Source organism: Ranitomeya imitator, chromosome 1 (genome assembly GCF_032444005.1).
Source record: "Ranitomeya imitator isolate aRanImi1 chromosome 1, aRanImi1.pri, whole genome shotgun sequence".
NCBI lineage: Eukaryota > Metazoa > Chordata > Amphibia > Anura > Dendrobatidae > Ranitomeya > Ranitomeya imitator.
In genome coordinates, this window is record NC_091282.1 from 878,200,490 (window position 1) to 878,221,152 (window position 20,663).

Consider the following 20,663-nt stretch of genomic DNA (forward strand, 5'->3'; position numbering starts at 1 on the left):
ATATCCCTGTTAAAAAAATAATTAAAATAAAAAAATAGTTATATACTCACCTCCAGGGATCCAGCGGAGCTCCGGCGATAGGCGCGCGGCTGCCGCCATCTTCCGTTCCCAGGATGCATTGCGAAATTACCCAGATGACTTAGCGGTCTCGCAAGACTGCTAAGTCTTCTGGGTAATTTCGCAATGCATCGCTTGGAGCGGAAAATGGCGGCCAGCGCGAGCGGCTCAGCGGACAACGGAGGGCGAGTATAGCAGGTTTTTTGTTTTTTTATTATTTTTAACTTTACATTTTTTTACTATTCATGTCGCATAGGCCGCTCCTTATATATATTCGAGTATAAGCCGAGATTTTCAGCCCATTTTTGGGGGCTGAAAGTCCCTCTCTCGGCTTATACTCGAGTCATACCCGGGGGTCGGCAGGTGAGGCGGGGCGGGGGCTATCCAATTATATTTACCTACTCCTGGTGTGGTCCCTGCGCATTACTGCTTCTTCCAGCGCTGCATATTCTTCCTGAACTGAGCGGTCACATGGTACCTCTCATTACAGTAATGAATATGCGGCTCCACCTCCCATAGAGGTGGAGCTGCATATTCATTACTGTAATGAGTGGTAGCGGTGACCGTTCAGTACAGGAAGAATATGCGGCGCCGGGGAAGCAGGTAACGCACTCCGTTACCGCCGCTATTAACCCTGTGTGTCCCCAACTTTTTACTATTGATGCTGCCTATGTAATGTTAAAAATAATAATAAAATATACTATACTCACCCTCCGTAGTCGCTCGCGCCAGCCGCCATCTTCCGTTGCAGGTTCCGGTGGCAAAGACGGTATGGGAGAAGCATGTAAAGAAGCTGCGGAGACACCATCACGTGTTTCTCGACGCAAGCAGTGAATAGCCAGGCCTTTCCCCGGGAAGGAACAACCACGGGAAGGGCAGCATCCTATGAAGGAAAGCCACCTATGCCAAGCATGGTATCCATCCACAGACAGCTGTTTCGGGGTTTTTGCCCCTCATCAGTGTGGAGTAGGAATCTGGCTATTAGGAGCAGTGCCTAGTAAAAAGGCTATAAAGGCACAGATGATTGGCCTCGGGGAGACCAAAACATCCAACACCGCGGAGACACCATCACATGTTTCTCAACGCAGTGATTCCAGAACACTGCCCCCATCCCTTATGGGAAATATGCAGATGCATGTAAAGAAGCTGCGGAGACACCATCACGTGTTTCTCGACGCAAGCAGTGAATAGCCAGGCCTTTCCCCGGGAAGGAACAACCACGGGAAGGGCAGCATCCTATGAAGGAAAGCCACCTATGCCAAGCATGGTATCCATCCACAGACAGATTCCTACTCCACACTGATGAGGGGCAAAAACCCCGAAACAGCTGTCTGTGGATGGATACCATGCTTGGCATAGGTGGCTTTCCTTCATAGGATGCTGCCCTTCCCGTGGTTGTTCCTTCCCGGGGAAAGGCCTGGCTATTCACTGCTTGCGTCGAGAAACACGTGATGGTGTCTCCGCAGCTTCTTTACATGCATCTGCATATTTCCCATAAGGGATGGGGGCAGTGTTCTGGAATCACTGCGTTGAGAAACACGTGATGGTGTCTCCGCGGTGTTGGATGTTTTGGTCTCCCCGAGGCCAATCATCTGTGCCTTTATAGCCTTTTTACTAGGCACTGCTCCTAATAGCCAGATTCCTACTCCACACTGATGAGGGGCAAAAACCCCGAAACAGCTGTCTGTGGATGGATACCATGCTTGGCATAAGTGGCTTTCCTTCATAGGATGCTGCCCTTCCCGTGGTTGTTCCTTCCCGGGGAAAGGCCTGGCTATTCACTGCTTGCGTCGAGAAACACGTGATGGTGTCTCCGCAGCTTCTTTATATGCATCTGCATATTTCCCATAAGGGATGGGGGCAGTGTTCTGGAATCACTGCGTTGAGAAACACGTGATGGTGTCTCCGCGGTGTTGGATGTTTTGGTCTCCCCGAGGCCAATCATCTGTGCCTTTATAGCCTTTTTACTAGGCACTGCTCCTAATAGCCAGATTCCTACTCCACACTGATGAGGGGCAAAAACCCCGAAACAGCTGTCTGTGGATGGATACCATGCTTGGCATAGGTGGCTTTCCTTCATAGGATGCTGCCCTTCCCGTGGTTGTTCCTTCCCGGGGAAAGGCCTGGCTATTCACTGCTTGCGTCGAGAAACACGTGATGGTGTCTCCGCAGCTTCTTTACATGCATCTGCATATTTCCCATAAGGGATGGGGGCAGTATTCTGGAATCACTGCGTTGAGAAACACGGTATGGGAGAAGGACCTGCCATGACGGCACGGTCATGTGACCGCGACATCATCACTGGCCCTGCGCGCCAGCGCTAGAAAGACCTGCCATGACGTCACGGTCATGTGACTGCGACGTCATCACAGGTCCTACGCTCATACCAACCCTGGGACCGGAAGCTGCCGTGGACTCCAAGGGGCCCACGGAAAGGTGAGTATATGTTTATTTTTTTATTTTTTAACCTGTGACAAACCTGGCTGGGCAATATACTACGTAGCAGGGCAATATACTACGTGACTGGCCAATATACTACGTGGCTCTGTGCTGTATACTACTTCGCTGTGCAATATACTATGTGGTTCTGTGCTGTATACTACATCACTGGGCAATATACTACGTAACTGGGCAATATACTACGTAACTGGCCAATATACTACGTAACTGGCCAATATATTACGTGGCTCTGTGCTGTATACTACGTCACTGGGCAATATACTACTTTACTGGGCAATATACTACGTGGCTCTGTGCTGTATACTACGTCACTGGGCAATATACTACGTGCCTGCGCAATATACTACGTCACTAGGCAATATACTACGTCACTGGGCAATATACTACGTGGATGGACAATATACTACGTGGATGGGCAATATACTACATGGCTGTGCAATATACTACGTGGACATGCATATTCTAGAATACCCGATGCGTTAGAATCGGGCTACCATCTAGTATATATGTATATATATATATATATATATATATATATATATATATATATATATATATATATATATATATATATATATATACTCGAGTATAAGCCGAGATTTTAAGCCCATTTTTGGGGGTTGAAAGTCCCCTTCTCGGCTTATATTCGAGTCATACCCGGGGGTCGGCAGGTGAGGGGGGCGGGGGCTATCTAATTATACTTACCTACCCCTGGTGCGGTCCCTGCGCGTCCCTGCTTCTTCCAGCACTGCATATTCTTCCTGAACTGAGCGGTCACATGGTACCGCTCATTACAGTAATGAATATGCGGCTCCACCTCCCATAGAGGTGGAGCCGCATATTCATTACTGTAATGAGTGGTAGCGGTGACCGTTCAGTACAGGAAGAATATGCGGCGCCGGGGAAGCAGGGACTGCACCGTGCCATGAGCAGGTAGGTATACGGGGAGGGGGAGCGCAGCGCTGCGCGATATTTACCACTTTTCGTTCCAGTGCGGCTCCGTCATCAGCGTCCTCTGGCTGTGACACTCAGGTCAGAGGGCGCGATGACGTTGTCAGTGCGCGCCCTCTGCTGAACGTCAGTGCTGAGGACGGAGCCACACTTGAACGAGGAGCAGGTGAAAGTGCCGGGGTCCTGAGCGACGGAGAGGTGAGTATATGATTTTCTCCTTCGCCACATTGGGGGACACAGGACCATGGGTTATGCTGCTGTCACTAGGAGGCTGACACTAAGCTGAGACAAAAAAAGGTTAGCTCCTCCCCTGCAGTATACACCCTCATGCTGGCTTCCAGAGACCCAGTTCAAGCTTAGTGTCCGTAGGAGGCACACTGATTTTTATTCTTTCTATCCGGACGAAGGGGGCGACGGATTCTTTCATGTTCCGATCTCCCCCGAACCAACAACAGGCGAGCACGGGAGTTTCACCTCTCCGTATCCTCTCCTGCGACGTGGGAGCCACTGCCTGAGCTGACCCTTTTGGGCGACGGGCCCTTTCCCGGGCACCGATCTCCCCACCAAGTTCAGACGAGCACTGGTGTTTTACCTCCAGTATCCTCTTCTGCAGCCAGGCCTTTTTATTGCCAGACATCTGCCCTGCCCACCAGGTTTCACCCTCGGTTGTACAGAGGCACTATTCCCTGTGGCGTACGTGCAGCCCACACTGCATCACCACTGTTTATGCGGCTGATTCAGGTGGTGGACGGTTCCTCTCCACCCCCCTTTCTGGGGTTGGTGGATGGAGGCTTCCCAACCCCTGCACCGTCCTTTTTTCACCCCAGGCACACTCACCTAGGCCCATTGTGCAGCAGCTGCTCCATCGGGGTGTCTCGGGGGGGGGGGGGGGGGGGAAATCGCCGGTTCTGCGGTCCGGAGGGCTCCCTCTTAGCAGTGGCACACTTTGCTCTGGGCCCCACATATTCCGGTCCTCAGCGGCCGCGCTCTGGGCCGAAGCCGCAAATTTAGTCCCCGGCTTCGGCCTAGCCGCAGGCCGCATCCCGATAGGCTCCTCCCCTTTTTCGCGTCATCTTGCGGCACCGCCCCCCGGTCCTGGCGCTTCTCGATCTCTCTCCCTGATCTCGGCGGCCATCTTGGATTTTTTTTTTTTTTTCACTGCACGCCGCAGCTCCAGCTCTCTCAGCCGCAGCTTCCCCCACGTGCAGCGCTGTGATCGCCGGCCGTCGCCTACGTCTTCCTTCTTCTGCGGGACACAGGACCTCGGGTAAGGAGACTACGTCAGCCTCTCCTCTGCAGTGCCGCCCTCGCTTCTGTAGTTTATAGACCCTGTGGTCTATTTTGCATTAGGTACACCATGTCCCAGTCAAGGTCTAAAAAATCCTCTAAGGTGCATACGACCTTTTTTTCTGCGTGTACCACCTGCCAGGCTCCACTTCCTCGGCCTCAAAGTTCCCCCCTCTGATCAGCCTGCGATGCCCCATGTGCCCCGGAGCCCTCCACCGACTCCGGCGTATCTAGTCCCCCCGCGTGGGTCGCTTCACTTTCGCAGTCCGTGGATTTTTTAGCCAATGCCATCAAATCTATTCAGAACCCTCCTGGGGAACGGGGCAATCCGTTACAGGTGTTAAGAGATCCCTCCGTAACAGGGGAATTGTCGGCCAGCAGGGGCCGCTCTCTCCGGAAAGAGGCACGGTCATCCAGAAAACGGATCCGCACTACCTCTCCTGAGCGCTCTCCACACCAGTCAGCTTCTGGCAGTTCCACCTCTCGCTCACCCTCTTTGGGGGCTCGTAGCGTTCACAACTCTGAATATGAGTCTGATGTATCCTTAGACCCGGATGCTCCGGAGTTTAGATCTACTGTTGACTCCCTCATTGAGGCAGTCAATCACGCTCTTAAGGTGGATGATGACTCTAATTCTGCTCCGGACCACTCAGTCTCCTTTACTAGAACCAAGCGTTCTCACAAAACTTTCGCCTCTCACCCAGATTTTCTGGATATAGTCAAGCGACACAGGGAGCGTCCGGATAAGCGTTTCACGGGAAAAAAGGACCTGGTATCGAAGTATCCTTTTTCGGCAGATCTCGTGAAAGACTGGACGGATTCTCCACTAGTAGATCCTCCAGTTTCGCGCCTTGCTTCCAAAACACTCCTATCCGTTCCGGATGGCGCTTCGATTAAGAATCCCACAGAACGCCAGCTAGATTCCCTAGCTCGCTCAGTGTACGAAGCCTCAAGTTCTTCCCTATCTCCCTCCTTCGCCGCGGCTTGGGTGGCCAAGGCAATGGTTTCCTGGGCAGATGCTCTAGCGAAATCCTTTCATGAACAGGATCTCCCATCTGAGATGGCGGACCTTGCTAAACAGATTGCCATGGCTGGTGATTACGTGATGTACGCATCTCTCGATGCAGCGAATTGCGCAGCATCGGTGGCCTCAAACGCCATCACTATCAGAAGGGCTATTTGGCTCAGAGAGTGGCGCGCAGATTCCTCCTCTAAAAAATCTCTGATTTCTCTCCCGTTTCAGAGCGGGCGTCTTTTTGGACAAAAGCTAGACCAGCTGATTTCCGACGCCACAGGGGGAAAGAGCAAGTTCCTTCCCCAACAGAGGCCCAAGGCGGCGCCAGCCATATTTTCGTTTTCGGCCCTTTCGTACCAGTCCAGTCTGGTCCAACCCTGCCGGTTTTTCCAGATCAGACAGCCCCGCTCGCTCAGATAGACGTTCGTCCCTCTTTCAGGCCGAATCCATCCTGGCGAGGAAAGCCTAGGCAGCCCAGGACCAGAGGTTTCAGGCCCCCCAGATTCCCTTCACAATGACTCGGGAACGGCGCCAGTCGTTACCACCAGAGTAGGCGGACGTCTACTTCTTTTTCAGCAAGCCTGGCTTTCCGTCGTTCACGACGAATGGGTCAGGGATCTGGTGTCGTCTGGCTACAAAATAGAGTTCTCTGCTCCTCCTCCAACTCGTTTTTTTCCCCCTCGTCTCCCCAGTTCGGGAGCTCAGTCTCGCGCCCTTCTTTGCGCCATCCACGCCCTCCGCCAGAGCGGGGTCATTGTTCCAGTTCCGGAACACGAGAGGTTCAAAGGTTTCTACTCAAACCTCTTCGTCGTGCCAAAGAAGGACGGGAAAGTGCGCCCCATTTTGGATCTGAAGCTCCTGAACAAGTGCGTAAAAGTACGACACTTCAGGATGGAATCGCTCCGGTCGGTCATCTCCTCGATGGAGAGAGGGGAATTCTTGGCATCGATAGACATCAAGGATGCCTATCTTCACATTCCAATATTCCCGCCACATCAAAGGTTCCTCCGCTTTGCTATTCTAGAGGACTACTTCCAATTTACGGCCTACCCTTCGGTCTTGCCACGCCACCCAGGGTATTCACGAAGGTCATGGCGGCCGTCATGGCCATTCTTCATTCGCGAGGAGTGGTCGTGTTACCTTACTTGGACGACCTCCTCATAAAGGGTCCGTCTTATCAGGCCTTCGAGGCAAGCGTCCACATTACCTTGAATTCCCTTTCGCGCCTGGGCTGGTTGATCAACTTGAGCAAGTCCTCTCCCGTTCCTGCCCGACGCATCTCCTTTCTGGGAATGATCCTGGACACCTCAAGGGGTCTGGTCTTGCTTCCTCGGTCCAAGGCCCAAGTGCTTCAGCTAGGAGCCCGGACTCTCTGCCATCCTCCCCCGCGATCCATTCGGTTCGCTATGAAGATCCTGGGCAAAATGGTTGCAGCAATCGAAGCGGTGCCTTTCACTCAACTCCATCTCCGTCCCTTGCAGCAGGCTCTGCTGGACAATTGGGACAGGAGTCTCTCATCTCTCGACCGTCCTTGCCCGTTGTCTCCGCGGGTCAGACAATCTCTTGCATGGTGGACCCTGGGTCCATCTCTTCTCCAGGGGAAGTCCTTTCTCCCGATCCGCTGGTTAGTGCTAACTACCGACGCCAGTCTCCTCGGCTGGGGTGCGGTGTTTCTTCACCACTCTGCTCAGGGCCGTTGGACTGTTCGGGAGTCGAAGCTCCCAATCAACATTCTGGAGATTCGTGCGATCAGGCTTGCCCTGAGTCGCTTTCACGCCCTGCTTGCGGGTCACCCGATACGAGTCCAATCGGACAACGTCACAGCGGTGGCTTACATAAACCACCAGGGGGGTACCCGCAGCAGGGCGGCGATGCAGGAGGTCTCCCACATTCTTCGTTGGGCAGAAACCAACCACTCCACCATTTCCGCGGTGCACATTCCGGGAGTCGAAAACTGGGCGGCAGACTTTCTGAGCCGTCAGGGCCTTGCCTCGGGGGAGTGGGAACTCCATCCAGAGGTCTTTCGACAGATCTGCCTTCGCTGGGGTACCCCGGACGTGGATCTGATGGCCTCCAGATTGAACGCCAAGGTTCACAACTTCATTGCCCGTTCTCGGGATCCTCAGGCTATCGGAGCGGACGCGCTGATATTCCCGTGGCATCAGTTCCAACTCCCATACGTGTTTCCTCCACTTCCCTTACTGCCGAAGGTGATCCGATAGATCAAGACTGAGGGGGTTCCGGTCATTCTGGTCGCCCCAGATTGGCCACGTCGCGCTTGGTACGCGGAGCTCGTTCAGCTCGTAGCCGACGTCCCCTGGCGGTTACCAGACCGCCCAGACCTGCTTCGCCAAGGACCGATCTGCCACCAGAGCTCAGGGGCCCTACGTTTAACGGCGTGGCTGTTGAAACCTGGATTCTAACTCGAGCTGGTTTCTCCCAGCAAGTCATTCCCACCATGATAAGCGCTCGCAAGGCGTCTTCCGCTTCCATTTACCTCCGCACCTGGAAGACCTTCTTCTCATGGTGCAGGCTCCGAGGTCACCCTCCGCTAGTCTTCTCTATCCCTTGCATCTTGGATTTCCTTCAGTCCGGTTTGGGTTCCGGTTTGGCACTGAGTTCTCTCAAAGGTCAGATCTCAGCGTTATCCGTGCTGTTCCAACGCAGGATCGCTGCCAACCTTCAAGTCAAGACTTTCATTCAGGGGGTCTCCCATGTGGTACCTCCCTACAGAATGCCGTTAGAGACCTGGGATCTCAACTTGGTCCTGGGGGTTCTTCAGGAACCTCCGTTTGAACCCCTTCAGGACGTTCCGCTCTCTGTCCTCTCCTGGAAGGTTGCCTTCCTTGTAGCCGTGACGTCTATCAGACGGGTCTCAGAATTGGCCGCTTTATCCTGCCGGGCTCCTTTTCTTGCCTTCCACCAGGACAAGGTAGTTCTACGCCCATCTCCGGCCTTTCTCCCTAAGGTGGTCTCATCTTTTCACCTTAACGAGGACATCGTTCTTCCCTCTTTTTGCCTGCAACCTAGACACAGGGTCGAAAAAGCCCTTCATACCCTGGACGTGGTACGGGCCCTTAGGAGGTACATTTCCAGAACGGCTCATTTCAGAAAATCGGACGCCCTTTTCATGCTCCCGGAGGGTCACAGAAAGGGTTTGGCTGCATCTAAAGCCACGATAGCCAGATGGATTCGATCTGCTATCCAGGAAACCTATCGGGTCAGGGGCAGTCCTATCCCGGCGGGGATTAGAGCACACTCCACTCGGTCGATGGGGGCTTCCTGGGCCATCCGGCACCAGGCAACAGCGGAGCAGGTGTGCAAGGCTGCAACGTGGTCCAGCCTGCATATTTTCACAAAGCACTACAATGTCCACATTCATTCCTCTGCGGACGTGGCCCTTGGCAGACGTATTCTGCAAACGGCCGTTGCGCATTTGTAGTCAGATGGTACACGGAGTTATTTGGTTGTATTGTTTCCCTCCCAGGGACTGCTTTGGGACGTCCCATGGTCCTGTGTCCCCCAATGTGGCGAAGGAGAAATAGGGATTTTTGTGTGTACTCACCGTAAAATCCTTTTCTCCGAGCCACTCATTGGGGGACACAGCACCCAGCCTGTTAGCCTTACGGCTCGTTACCTTTTTCAGGTTTTGACTGTTTTTTGACATGTTATACTCTGTTTCTTGATATTTTGTTGTTATTCTCCTACTGCTTTTGCACTGAACTGGGTCTCTGGAAGCCAGCATGAGGGTGTATACTGCAGGGGAGGAGCTAACCTTTTTTTGTCTCAGCTTAGTGTCAGCCTCCTAGTGACAGCAGCATAACACCCATGGTCCTGTGTCCCCCAATGAGTGGCTCGGAGAAAAGGATTTTAAGGTGAGTACACACAAAAATCCCTATTTTTTTTTTTATCGCAGCCACAGCATATGGGGCAGTGACTGTATGGAGCATCTTATTGGGCCATAACGCTTGTGCAGCATTATAAGGGGCAGTGACTGTATGGAGCATCTTATGGGGCCATAACGATTGTGCAGCACTATAAGGGGCAGTGACTGTATGGAGCATCTTATGGGGCCATAACGCTTGTGCAGCACTATAAGGGGCAAGTGACTGTATGGATCATCTTATGGGGCATAACGTTTGTGCAGCATTATATTGGGCAAATGTGTCTATGGAGCATCTTACGGGGCCCTTATTACCCTTTATGCAGGATTATATGGGGCATATTTTAATATGGAGCATTTAATGGGGCCCATCAAACTTTATGGAGCATTATATGGGGCTCCTGATTCAATATGGATATTCAAAAACACTTAACCTACTGATGTCTCAATTAATTTTACTTTTATTGGTATCTATTTTTACTTTTGACATTTACCGGTAGCTGCTGCATTTTCCATCCTAGGCTTATACTCGAGTCATTAAGTTTTCCCAGTTTTTTGTGGCAAAATTAGGGGGGTCGGCTTATATTCGGGTCGGCTTATACTCGAGTATATACGGTACATATATTGGGAACCGCACACTGGCTACCAGATAACAGGCTTAAGTGAGATGGGTATATGGAGGTAATTTCACAAATAATATAGTCATTAGTTCTGAGGAATGAGACCAGACTCTCACTAGAAAAATGACCGCATTTAAATTAAAGGCAAAGCACCCTATTATCAAATGAAGACCACTGCTAATTGCTTTCCAAAGAAACGAGGGAACATAGGCAGCGCACAGGAGAGAAAAGGGTGCCTACCGCCAGTTGGAGAGCCAGCGTGCTGTTGGGAAATGTAGTCTGCCATATACAGTTATATGAAAAAGTTTGGGCACCCCTATTAATCTTAAGCTTAATGTTTTATAAAAACTGGTTTTTGTTTTTGCAACAGCTATTTCAGTTTCATATATCTAATAACTGTTGGACACAGTAATGTTTCTGCCTTGAAATGAGGTTTATTGTACTAACAGAAAATGTGCAATCTGCATTCAAACAAAATTTGACAGGTGCATAAGTATGGGCATTTTCTTGTTTTAAATACTCCTACCTACTTTTTACTGACTTACTAAAGCACTTTTTTTGGTTTTCTAACCTCATTGAGCTTTGAACTTCATAGCCAGTTGTATGGAATGATGAGAAAAGCTACTTAAAGTGGCCACTTGCAAGTTGTTCTCCTGTTTCAATCTCCTCTGAAGAGTGGCATCATGGGCTCCTCAAAACAACTGTCTAATGATCTGAAAACAAAGATTATTCAACATAGTTGTTCAGGGGAAGGATACAAAAAGCTGTCTCAGAGATTTAACCTGTCAATTTCCACTGTGAGGAACATAGTAAGGAAATGGAAGAACACAGGTACAGTTCTTGTTAAGGCCAGAAGTAGCAGGCCAAGAAAAACATCAGAAAGGCAGAGAAGAAGAATGGTGAGATCAGTCAAGGACAATCCTCAGACCACCTCCAGAGAGCTGCAGCATCAACTTGCTGCAGATAGTGTCACTGGGCATCGGTCAACTATACAACGCACTTTGCACAAGGAAAAGCTGTATGGGAGAGTGATGCGAAAGAAGCCGTTTCTGCAAGCACACCACAAACCGAGTCGGCTGAGGTATGCAAAATCACATTTGGAGAAGCCAATTTCTTTTTGGAAGATGGTCCTGTGGACTGATGAAACCAAGATTGAGTTGTTTGGTCATACAAAAAGGCGTTATGCATGGCGGCCAATAAATACAGCATTCCAAGAAAAACACTTGCTACCCACAGAAAAATTTGGTGGAGGTTCCATCATGCTTTGGGGCTGTGTGGCCAATGCCGGCACCGGGAATCTTGTTAAAGTTGAGGGACGTATGGATTCCTCTCAGTATCAGCAGATTCTTGACAATAATGTTCATGAATCAGTGACAAAGTTGAAGTTACGCAGGGGATGGATCTTTCAGCAAGACAATGATCCAAAACACCGCTCCAAATCTACTCAGGCATTCATGCAGAGGAACAATTACACTGTTCTGGAATGGCCATCCCAGTCCCCAGACCTGAATATCATTGAACATCTGTGGGATCATTTGAAGAGGGCTGTCCATGCTCGGTGACCATCAAACTTAACTGAACTGGAATTGTTTTGTAAAGAGGAATGGTCAAAAATACCTTCATCCAGGAACTCATTAAAAGCTACAGGAAGCGACTAGAGGCTGTTATTTTTGCAAAAGGAGGATCTACTAAATATTAATGTCACTTTTCTGGTGGGGTGCCCATACTTATGCACTTGTCAAATTTTGTTTGAATGCAGATTGCACATTTTCTGTTAGTACAATAAACCTCATTTCAAGGCAGAAACATTACTGTGTCCAACAGTTATTAGATATATGAAACTGAAATAGCTGTTGCAAAAAAAACAATTTTTATAAAACATTAAGCTTAAGATTAATAGGGGTGCCCAAACTTTTTCATATAACTGTAATAAGCAGGAAAGCCCGTTCAGTTCTGGGAAGAAGGGTGCAGATAGAGACATCTGGGAAGCAAAATAGACACAAAGGGAGAAGAAAGTAAATTAATTTTGGGCTGGAGCTCTCTGTCAAATGGGCTGTCCAGCCTTAACCTACAAGTCTGTGATCACTCTGTGTGACTGCAGACTTGTAAGTCCTCACGTCACGGACACTGCATGCTGTGCAGACTCTCCGGTGCTGGCGCCAGGAGCTGCGTGTGCATGACTGCAAATATGCGATTTGCATACATGCGGTCACGTGTTGACTAGATGCGCTGGTTAGAATGACCACCCACTGCAGTCACTGGAGAACCCTCACAGCACCGTGCACGCGATGTGAGGATTCATAGTGACTGCAGACTTGTAGCTTAGGACCAGTTACCCCTTTAGCAATAGTTTTCAGAGTACTGAGTCGTTGTTTTTTTTGTTTTTTTCATACACCTGACATTTTGTAGGAATACCCCTTTAACAAAATATTTGGCTCTGTAATCCTCCAATTCAGACCAATTTCAAGAACTGTTGGATCGGTCTGATTGATGACAAGTGTGTCTGTAAGGAAACTACTGGGACTTGTGGAGAGGAGGAACATATGAAAATGCATCAGAATCTATCATTTGGATAGATATGTTAGCTCCATTTCCTGTCAGTGTATCGGGCATGACAGAGAAGGGGGCTGGCTTTGCCTCACGCACAGTACAGGTGATGTCCCACCACATAAAGCGCTACTGAATGCTGAGCACAAGCTGACAGTAGAACAGCACTGATGGATCTGAAGACCAGGGCACCTTTGCTAATAGACGTATGATTCGATAATAAAGATTGTATTAACTGCAATGTCTGTTTAGGAAATAAGAGAAGTGACAAAAAAACATTATAAAACAAGACTATCATAATAATTGCAGCTTGGGTACAACTACAATTTTGCCAAAAAGATTATAATATTTAGATGTACTTTCTGTTTCGGGTTTCCAAATGTCAAAGTGCAGCGTGAATGAACGCCGTTTCACTTTAAGGATATCTTTTCACAAGCTCGAATTGCTGCATATTTTCCATCCTGGTTTTCAGTCAGAAAATCGGCAGTAGAATACAGCATTTGCCACGTGGATGAGATTTAAATGACTCCTCTACCTGCTGCAGAAGGTGGCCTGTGGTGGTAGCTGCCTGTAGTCGTGGCGGCGGCCTCTGATGGTATCTGTGGCCCGTGATGGTAGCTGTCTGTAGTAGTGGCGGTGACCTGTAGTGGCAGCGGCCTGTGGTGATAGCTGTCTGTAGTGGTGGCGGCAGCCTGTGATGATTGTGGTCTACGGTGGTGGTGGCTTGTTGTGGTAGCGACCTGTAGTGGTGGTGTGGCAGCGGCCTCTAGTGGTTGTGGCCTGTGGTGGCAGCAGCCTGTTGTGGTAGCGACCTATAGTGGTGGCGGCGGCGGCGGCCTGTAGTGGTTGTGGCCTGTGGTGGCGGCAGCCTGTTGTGGTAGCGACCTGTAGTGGTGGCGGTTGTGGCCTGTGGTAGTGGCCTGTGGTGGCGGCAACCTGTTGTGGTAGCGACCTGCAGTGGTGGCGGCGGCGGCCTGTAGTGGTTGTGGCCTGTGGTGGCGGCAGCCTGTTGTGGTAGCGACCTGTATTGGTGGCGGCGGCGGCCTGTAGTGGTTGTGGCCTGTGGTAGTGGCCTGTGGTGGCGGCAGCCTGTTGTGGTAGCGGCCTGTAGTGGTGGTAGGGGCCTGTAGTGGTGGTGGTGGCCTGTGGTGTCAGCGGCGGCCTGTGGTGCAGGTGTGTAAGTTCACAACTTGCACATTTATGTTGCAGAACGGTCACAAAATAGTTGCAATTTTTTTCCCTATTGAGTTCAATGGGAAATTGAAAAGCTACCCTAATTAATGTGCATTTTGTGGTGAATTACCCAGAAAAAACTTTTGTTAAGAGTTAATATAAAAAGTATATACAGTAATTTCCTTCCCTGGTGCATCTGTGGCTCCCCCCGGTCTCCCGTTGGCCTATATACAGGGTGGAGCGCGGTAATTTGCTGATTTGGGAATGAAATAAAAAAATTATGATCATTAGAAAAATTTATTTTATATTTTAATTATACTGAACAGTAATGGAATTTTTAAATTACATGGTTTTAAATAGTGTATCTGGCAAATGTCGACCTTCGCTATCCACACACTGCTGCATACGTTTTCTGAAGTTTTCATGAACTCTAACAAGCATGTCCACTGGTATTCTGCCAATTTCAGCTTCAATATTGTTCCTTAGGTCTTCCAAGGTGTTGGGACGGTTGATATACACCTTAGACTTCAGGTAACCCCAAAGGAAAAAATCGCATGGGGCTAAATCTGGTGAGCGTGCTGGCCAGTTCACATCTCCCCTCAAAGAGATAAGCCGTCCAGGAAACATTTGCCTCAAACAATTCATGGTAACCCTCGCTGTGTGTGCAGTGGCACCATCCTGTTGGAACCATGTATCCTCTAGTTCCATTGCCTCAAGAGCCGGCTGAAAATAATCCTGTATCATAGACAAGTACCGTTCGGAGTTCACAGTTATGGCACGACCATTATCCTGAAAAAAGTAAGGACCAATGATGCCTACTCGTGATATGGCGCACCACACAGTGAAAATGAGGTGAAAATGTGCCTCATCAGAAAAAAACACAATTGCGTCACGGGGTATCGTTGCTAACATGTCTTCACAAGAGGTCCGCCGTGTCAAATAGTCCCATGCTGACAAATGTTGGACCACGCACATTTTATACGGGTGAAAATTCAGTTCATCATGAAGAATCCGGTGGAGAGAACGTCTTGAAATGCCAAGAGCAAATGATTGCTTCCGAGCAGAGCGTTTCGGAGATTGCAGTACTGCTGCTCTAACTCTCTAGATGTTTTGTGGTGTTGTAATCCTTCTCTCAGGTCCCCTTCGTACACATGACACATTCCCTGCTGTTCTGAATGCATTCACCCAATTTACAATTGATTGCCGTCCAGGAACACGTCCGCGTGGAGGAACTGCGAATTGTAAACGAAAAGCACGCTGCACTGCAATGATCGAGTGGGCATTTGAAAAATACGCTTCAACACAAAATGACCTCTCCTCACGTGTCCACTGCATGATGGCAACTCTAAGGCAGAGGAATACAAATCTCCCATCAGCCACTGTAAGCCACACCCACTCTCCCCTCTCTTCGACCGACAGTGCCGCCACAGCATGCAGTGCAAAAAAGCAAATTACCGCGCTCCACCCTGTACATGTGACATTACATAACTGCTGCATCCAGTGCACAGAGTATAACGCTCACATTGGAAGGGAGTCATTGCTAGGTGTATAGAGGCCATCAGGAGACCACTGAAGGAAAATCCTTTTTTTTTTCTTTTGACACTCAGCTGTTTTCCTTCTATTTTGCCAGGTGTGCCCATTCATAAGCGTCTTGCTTCCTGTCTGGTCCTCCTTCTCTAGTAAAGGGTCTATAAACTCTTTAAGATTTGGACTGAACTTCCATATGGTAAAAGGGTCTTTGTCACCACCTGGTGGTTATAATTGGAACTGCCATTTTTCAACAGATTTATGAATGTTTGGACTCTGCAGTAATCTCGCGATGACTGTAACTAGGTCTCACCATTTGTCATAGTGTATGCGATAATTTTTACAAATTACATCAATTTACAAGTTTCTCTTTGTTTACAGCCATTGACATGTCGCAGAGGTTAACAAATGAGGCGCGGATAGAAATTGTGCTGATGTCTGGTGAACGCAGTACCCGAGTCACTGCAGCAGATTTCAATGCGAGAAAACTGTCACCATTCCCATGTTATTTAGGTGAATCCATATAAATGGCCCATCCAAAAAAGTTTGCCTCATCACTGAACTTAATGTTCTATGTAAACTGAGGGTCTTGTCCCAATTTATTTTGCCCATTCTGCAAATTCAGTGCGCCTATCTGGGTCACCCTCGTTGAGATGTAGCAGCAGCTGGATTTTGTAAGGGTGCCATTTGTGAGTAGCTAATATCCACTGAAGGGATGATTGACTGATGCCAGATCGGCGCGCTGAATATGCAGAATGGGCAAAACAAAAATTGGAACAGGACCCTCAGTTTAACAGAACATTATGTTCAGTGATGAGGCAAACTTTTTGGGTGGTCCATTTATATGGATTCACCTAAATAACATGGGAATGGTGACCGTTTTCTTGCATTGAAATCTGCTGCAATGACCCGGGTACTGCGTTCACCAGACATCAGCACAATTTCTATCCGCTCCTCACGTGTTAACCTCTGCGACATGTCAATGGCTGTAAACAAAGCGAAACTTGTAAATAACTCATGAAAGAATAAAGTTACATTAAAACCAAGCACACCATTGTTTTTCTTGTGAAATTCTCAATAAGTTTGATGTGTCACATAACCCTCTTCCCATTGGAAAAAATAAAGTTGGATCCAAAATGGCTGACTTCAAAATGGCCGCCATGGTCACCACCCATCTTGAAAAGTTGTGCCACAAACAGGAAGTTGATATCCTCAACCATTCACATTTTAGTTAGGTGTATCCATATACATGACTCGCCCTGTAGTTTTAATCCAAAGTGTGGTGCAGCCACAGGAAGGCCTTTGCAACATATAATCATTTGTGTCAAACTTGCATCCCTTTGCTGTTCCTCACCAACTATTTGAAGGCATCCCACTAGTCGGGCCCCATTTATGGTGTGAGGAGCACTAGTTTACACCATCATGTGCAGGTTATAATGCTTTCAAGAGGTTTTGTATAACTGTGTAAAATAATCTTCCATTTTGTTGTAGGGTATACGATGACGTGGTACCAGCTCTGAAAAAATGGAGAGAAGCAGACCTGAAACTGTATATATTTTCCTCTGGAAGCGTCGAAGCCCAGAAACTCTTATTTGGTTACTCTATTGAAGGCGATCTGCTTGAGGTACATGTATTGCCATGTAAAACTGATATAACATTCTTAACCTGTAAAACAACTTAAAGGGGTTGTCCATCTTTGTGGACATTTTTTTCATTTTTAAATGTCTGTAATTGAGACGAAAAATCATGTTTTTTATTAAAAAATGTTGCACCATTTGCCCCCTATCGGCTTTTTTATTACTGTCTATTGCTGGCTTTGAGTTACCGAAGTCGCCTACAGTATCTTTTATCATTATTTTAGCGGATGGGCTGAGGGCATACAATGGCTGTTGGTGGCTGAACATGTGACCTGTCTGTCACCTCCAATAAAAAGCGGTTTTCTCATGTGAGGTTTCCTATTGGACAAGGCTGACGGACCGGTCTGGTCACATGTTCCTTCACTAGCAGCCATTGTACAGAGCTGTGCAGTCTGTGAGGAAAGCTGCACTAAGTGCCACAAAATCATGTCCCCAGCACATCCGATAAATTAAAGATACTGTAGCCAACCTCGGCAACTCACAGCAATAGACCATGTAACACAGCGGCTATAGGCAGCAAACGGTGCAACATTTTTAATGAAACCCAACTGTAAAAATGATTTTTAGCCCCATTCACATGTATATAAGAAAGTGGAAAAAACTGTCCCCAAAGATGGGCAACCACTGTTAACCCCTTTCTGACCTCGGACGGGATAGTACGTCCGAGGTCAGATCCCCTGCTTTGATGCAGGGCTCCGCGATGAGCCCGCATCAAAGCCGGGACATGTCAGCTGTTTTGAACAGCTGACATGTGCCCGCAATAGGTGCGGGCAGAATCGCGATCTGCCCACACCTATTAACTAGTTAAATGCCGCTGTCAATCGCAGACAGCGACATTTAACTACCGCATCCGGGCGGGGCGGCCGGAAATGACGTCATCGCCGACCCCCGTCACATGATCGGGGGTCGGCGATGCGTCTCCATTGTAACCATAGAGGTCCTTGAGACCTCTATGGTTACTGATGACCGGTGGCTGTGAGCGCCACCCTGTGGTCGGCGCTCACAGCACACCTCCATTTCTGCTACATAGCAGCGATCAGCAGATTGCTGCTATGTAGCAGAGCCGATCGAGTTGTGCCTGCTTCTAGCCTCCCATGGAGGCTATTGAAGCATGGCAAAAGTAAAAAAAAAAAGTTGAAAAAAAATGTGAAAAAAATAAAAAAAATATAAAAGTTTAAATCACCCCCCTTTCGCCCCAATCAAAATAAATCAATAAAAAAAAAATCAAATCTACACATATTTGGTATCGCCGCGCTCAGAATCGCCCGATCTATCAATTAAAAAAAAAGCATTAACCTGATCGCTAAACTGCGTAGCGAGAAAAAAATTTGAAACGACAGAATTACGTTTTTTAGGTCGCCGCGACATTGCATTATAATGCAATAACGGGCGATCAAAAGAACGTATCTGCACCAAAATGCTATCATTAAAAACGTCATCTCGGCACGCAAAAAATAAGCCCTCAACCGACCCCAGATCACGAAAAGTGGAGACGCTACGAGTATCGGAAAATGGCGCAATTTTTTTTTTTATTTTTTTTTTTAGCAAAGTTTGGAATTTTTTTTCACCACTTAGATAAAAAATAACCTAGTCATGTTAGGTGTCTATGAACTCGTACTGACCTGGAGAATCATAATGGCAGGTCAGTTTTAGCATTTAGTGAACCTAGCAAAAAAGCCAAACAAAAAACAAGTATGGGATTGCACTTTTTTTGCAATTTCACCGCACTTGGAATTTTTTTCCCGTTTTCTAGTACACGACATGCTAAAACCAATGATGTCGTTCAAAAGTACAACTCGTCCCGCAAAAAATAAGCCCTTACATGGCCAAATTGACGGAAAAATAAAAAAGTTATGGCTCTGGGAAGGAGGGGAGTGAAAAACGAACACGGAAAAATGAAAAATCCCATGGTCATGAAGGGGTTAAGGTATTGTGAAAGATTATTTTTTAACAATGGCCTGAAAGCAGGGTGGTCCAACTCTGGTGGTCCAACCAATATTAATTAGCTGAGCTGTAGTGATTACTTCCCATCTACCCTCCTGTAAATTGCAGGTAATCCCTGGGCCAAGAGAGACAAAAAAGAGAAAATATTATTAAACCAATAAATATGTATATTTACGTAAAAAGTACACAAGTTTGGTATTGCCACGTACGGAACAACCCGACCTATAAAACGGTCCCAATAGTTAACCGCTTCAGTGAACACCATTGAAGAAAAAAACAGCAAAAATCTTTTCTTTTTCATTGTATCGCCAACCAAAAAGTGGAATAAAACCTGATCAACAAGTCAAAATGGAGCTAAAAATGGTACCGATGAAATCGTGTCCTTACCCGCAAAAAACAAGCCATCATACAGCTCAATCAGTGGAAAAATAAAATATAGCTCTCAGAATAAAGCAATGCAAAAACAATTCTTTTTTTTTCTATAAAATACGATTTGTCTAAAAGCCACAAAATGTTAAAAGAAAACGATAAAAATGTGGTATTGCTGTAATCATTCTGACCTGAAGGATATAGCTGCCTTACCAATTTTACCACATTCGGAACGTTAATTAAAAAAAAATAAAACGAAAAAAACATTTCCTGAATTGCTGGTTATTGCTCATTCTACCTCCCAAAAGTCTGAATATAAAGCGATTAAAAAATGTCATGTGCCCGAAAATGGTAACAATAAAAACGTCATCTCGTCCCGCAAAAAAACAAGTCCTCACGGGACAATGTATGGAAAAATTATAGATCTCAAAATATGGTGATGCAAAAATTTGTTTTTGGAGAAAAAAAAAGCGTCTTTTAGTGTGTGACAGCAGCCAAACATAAAAACCCGCTAAAATTTTGTAAAGCCCCTGAATGTTCAAGGTACAAACCAAACATCTAGATAAATTCCTTATTGGGTGTAGTTTGCAAAATGGGGTCATTTGTGGGGGGGGGGGTTTCCACTGTTTAGGCATCTTAGGGTTTCTCAGTAGCACCTCAGGGGTTCTGTATTCCAAAACTCAAATGGCGCTGCTTCCCTTCCGAGCTCTGCCCTGCGCCCCAACAGTTTTCTCCCTCATATGGGGTATCGGCGTACTCAGGAGAAATTGTACAACAAGTTTTGGGGGCCATTTTTTTCTTTCTACCCTTGTGAAAATGAAAAATTTTTGACTGAAATAATATTTTTGCGGGACAAAAGTTAAATGTTCATTTTTCATTTCCACATTCCATTAATTCCTGTGAGCAGTTTTTAGAATGATGTCACTTTTGGGTATGTACAATAAGTCACAAAAGAACTGTCTCGGAATCACTGGGATCCATTGAAGCGTTCCAGGGTCATTACCTCTTAAAGTGACTGTGCGCAGAATTGAAAAAAATAGCCTGGTCACGAAGGTGAAAACAGGAACTGGCACAAAAGGGTTAAGTAATCTATCTAATTTGATTTTAGCCAGAGGAGATATTGCTGGGTGTTCCAAAGTGCTGGATTACACTGTAATACATGAATACAGTATCTGACTCATTGTTCCTCTGCA

At 47.5% G+C, this 20,663-nt stretch overlaps 1 protein-coding gene across 2 annotated transcripts in view; it reads left to right on the forward strand.

Annotated features, from left to right (window-relative positions):
- ENOPH1 (enolase-phosphatase 1) overlaps positions 1-20,663 on the forward strand; it is a 79,087-nt gene that overhangs the window by 36,623 nt on the left and 21,801 nt on the right. For both annotated transcript variants that reach the window (XM_069742925.1, XM_069742919.1), the window contains exon 4: positions 17,012-17,144. In XM_069742925.1, the coding sequence (XP_069599026.1) occupies positions 17,012-17,144 (133 nt within the window). The remainder of the gene's footprint in view (positions 1-17,011; positions 17,145-20,663) is intronic.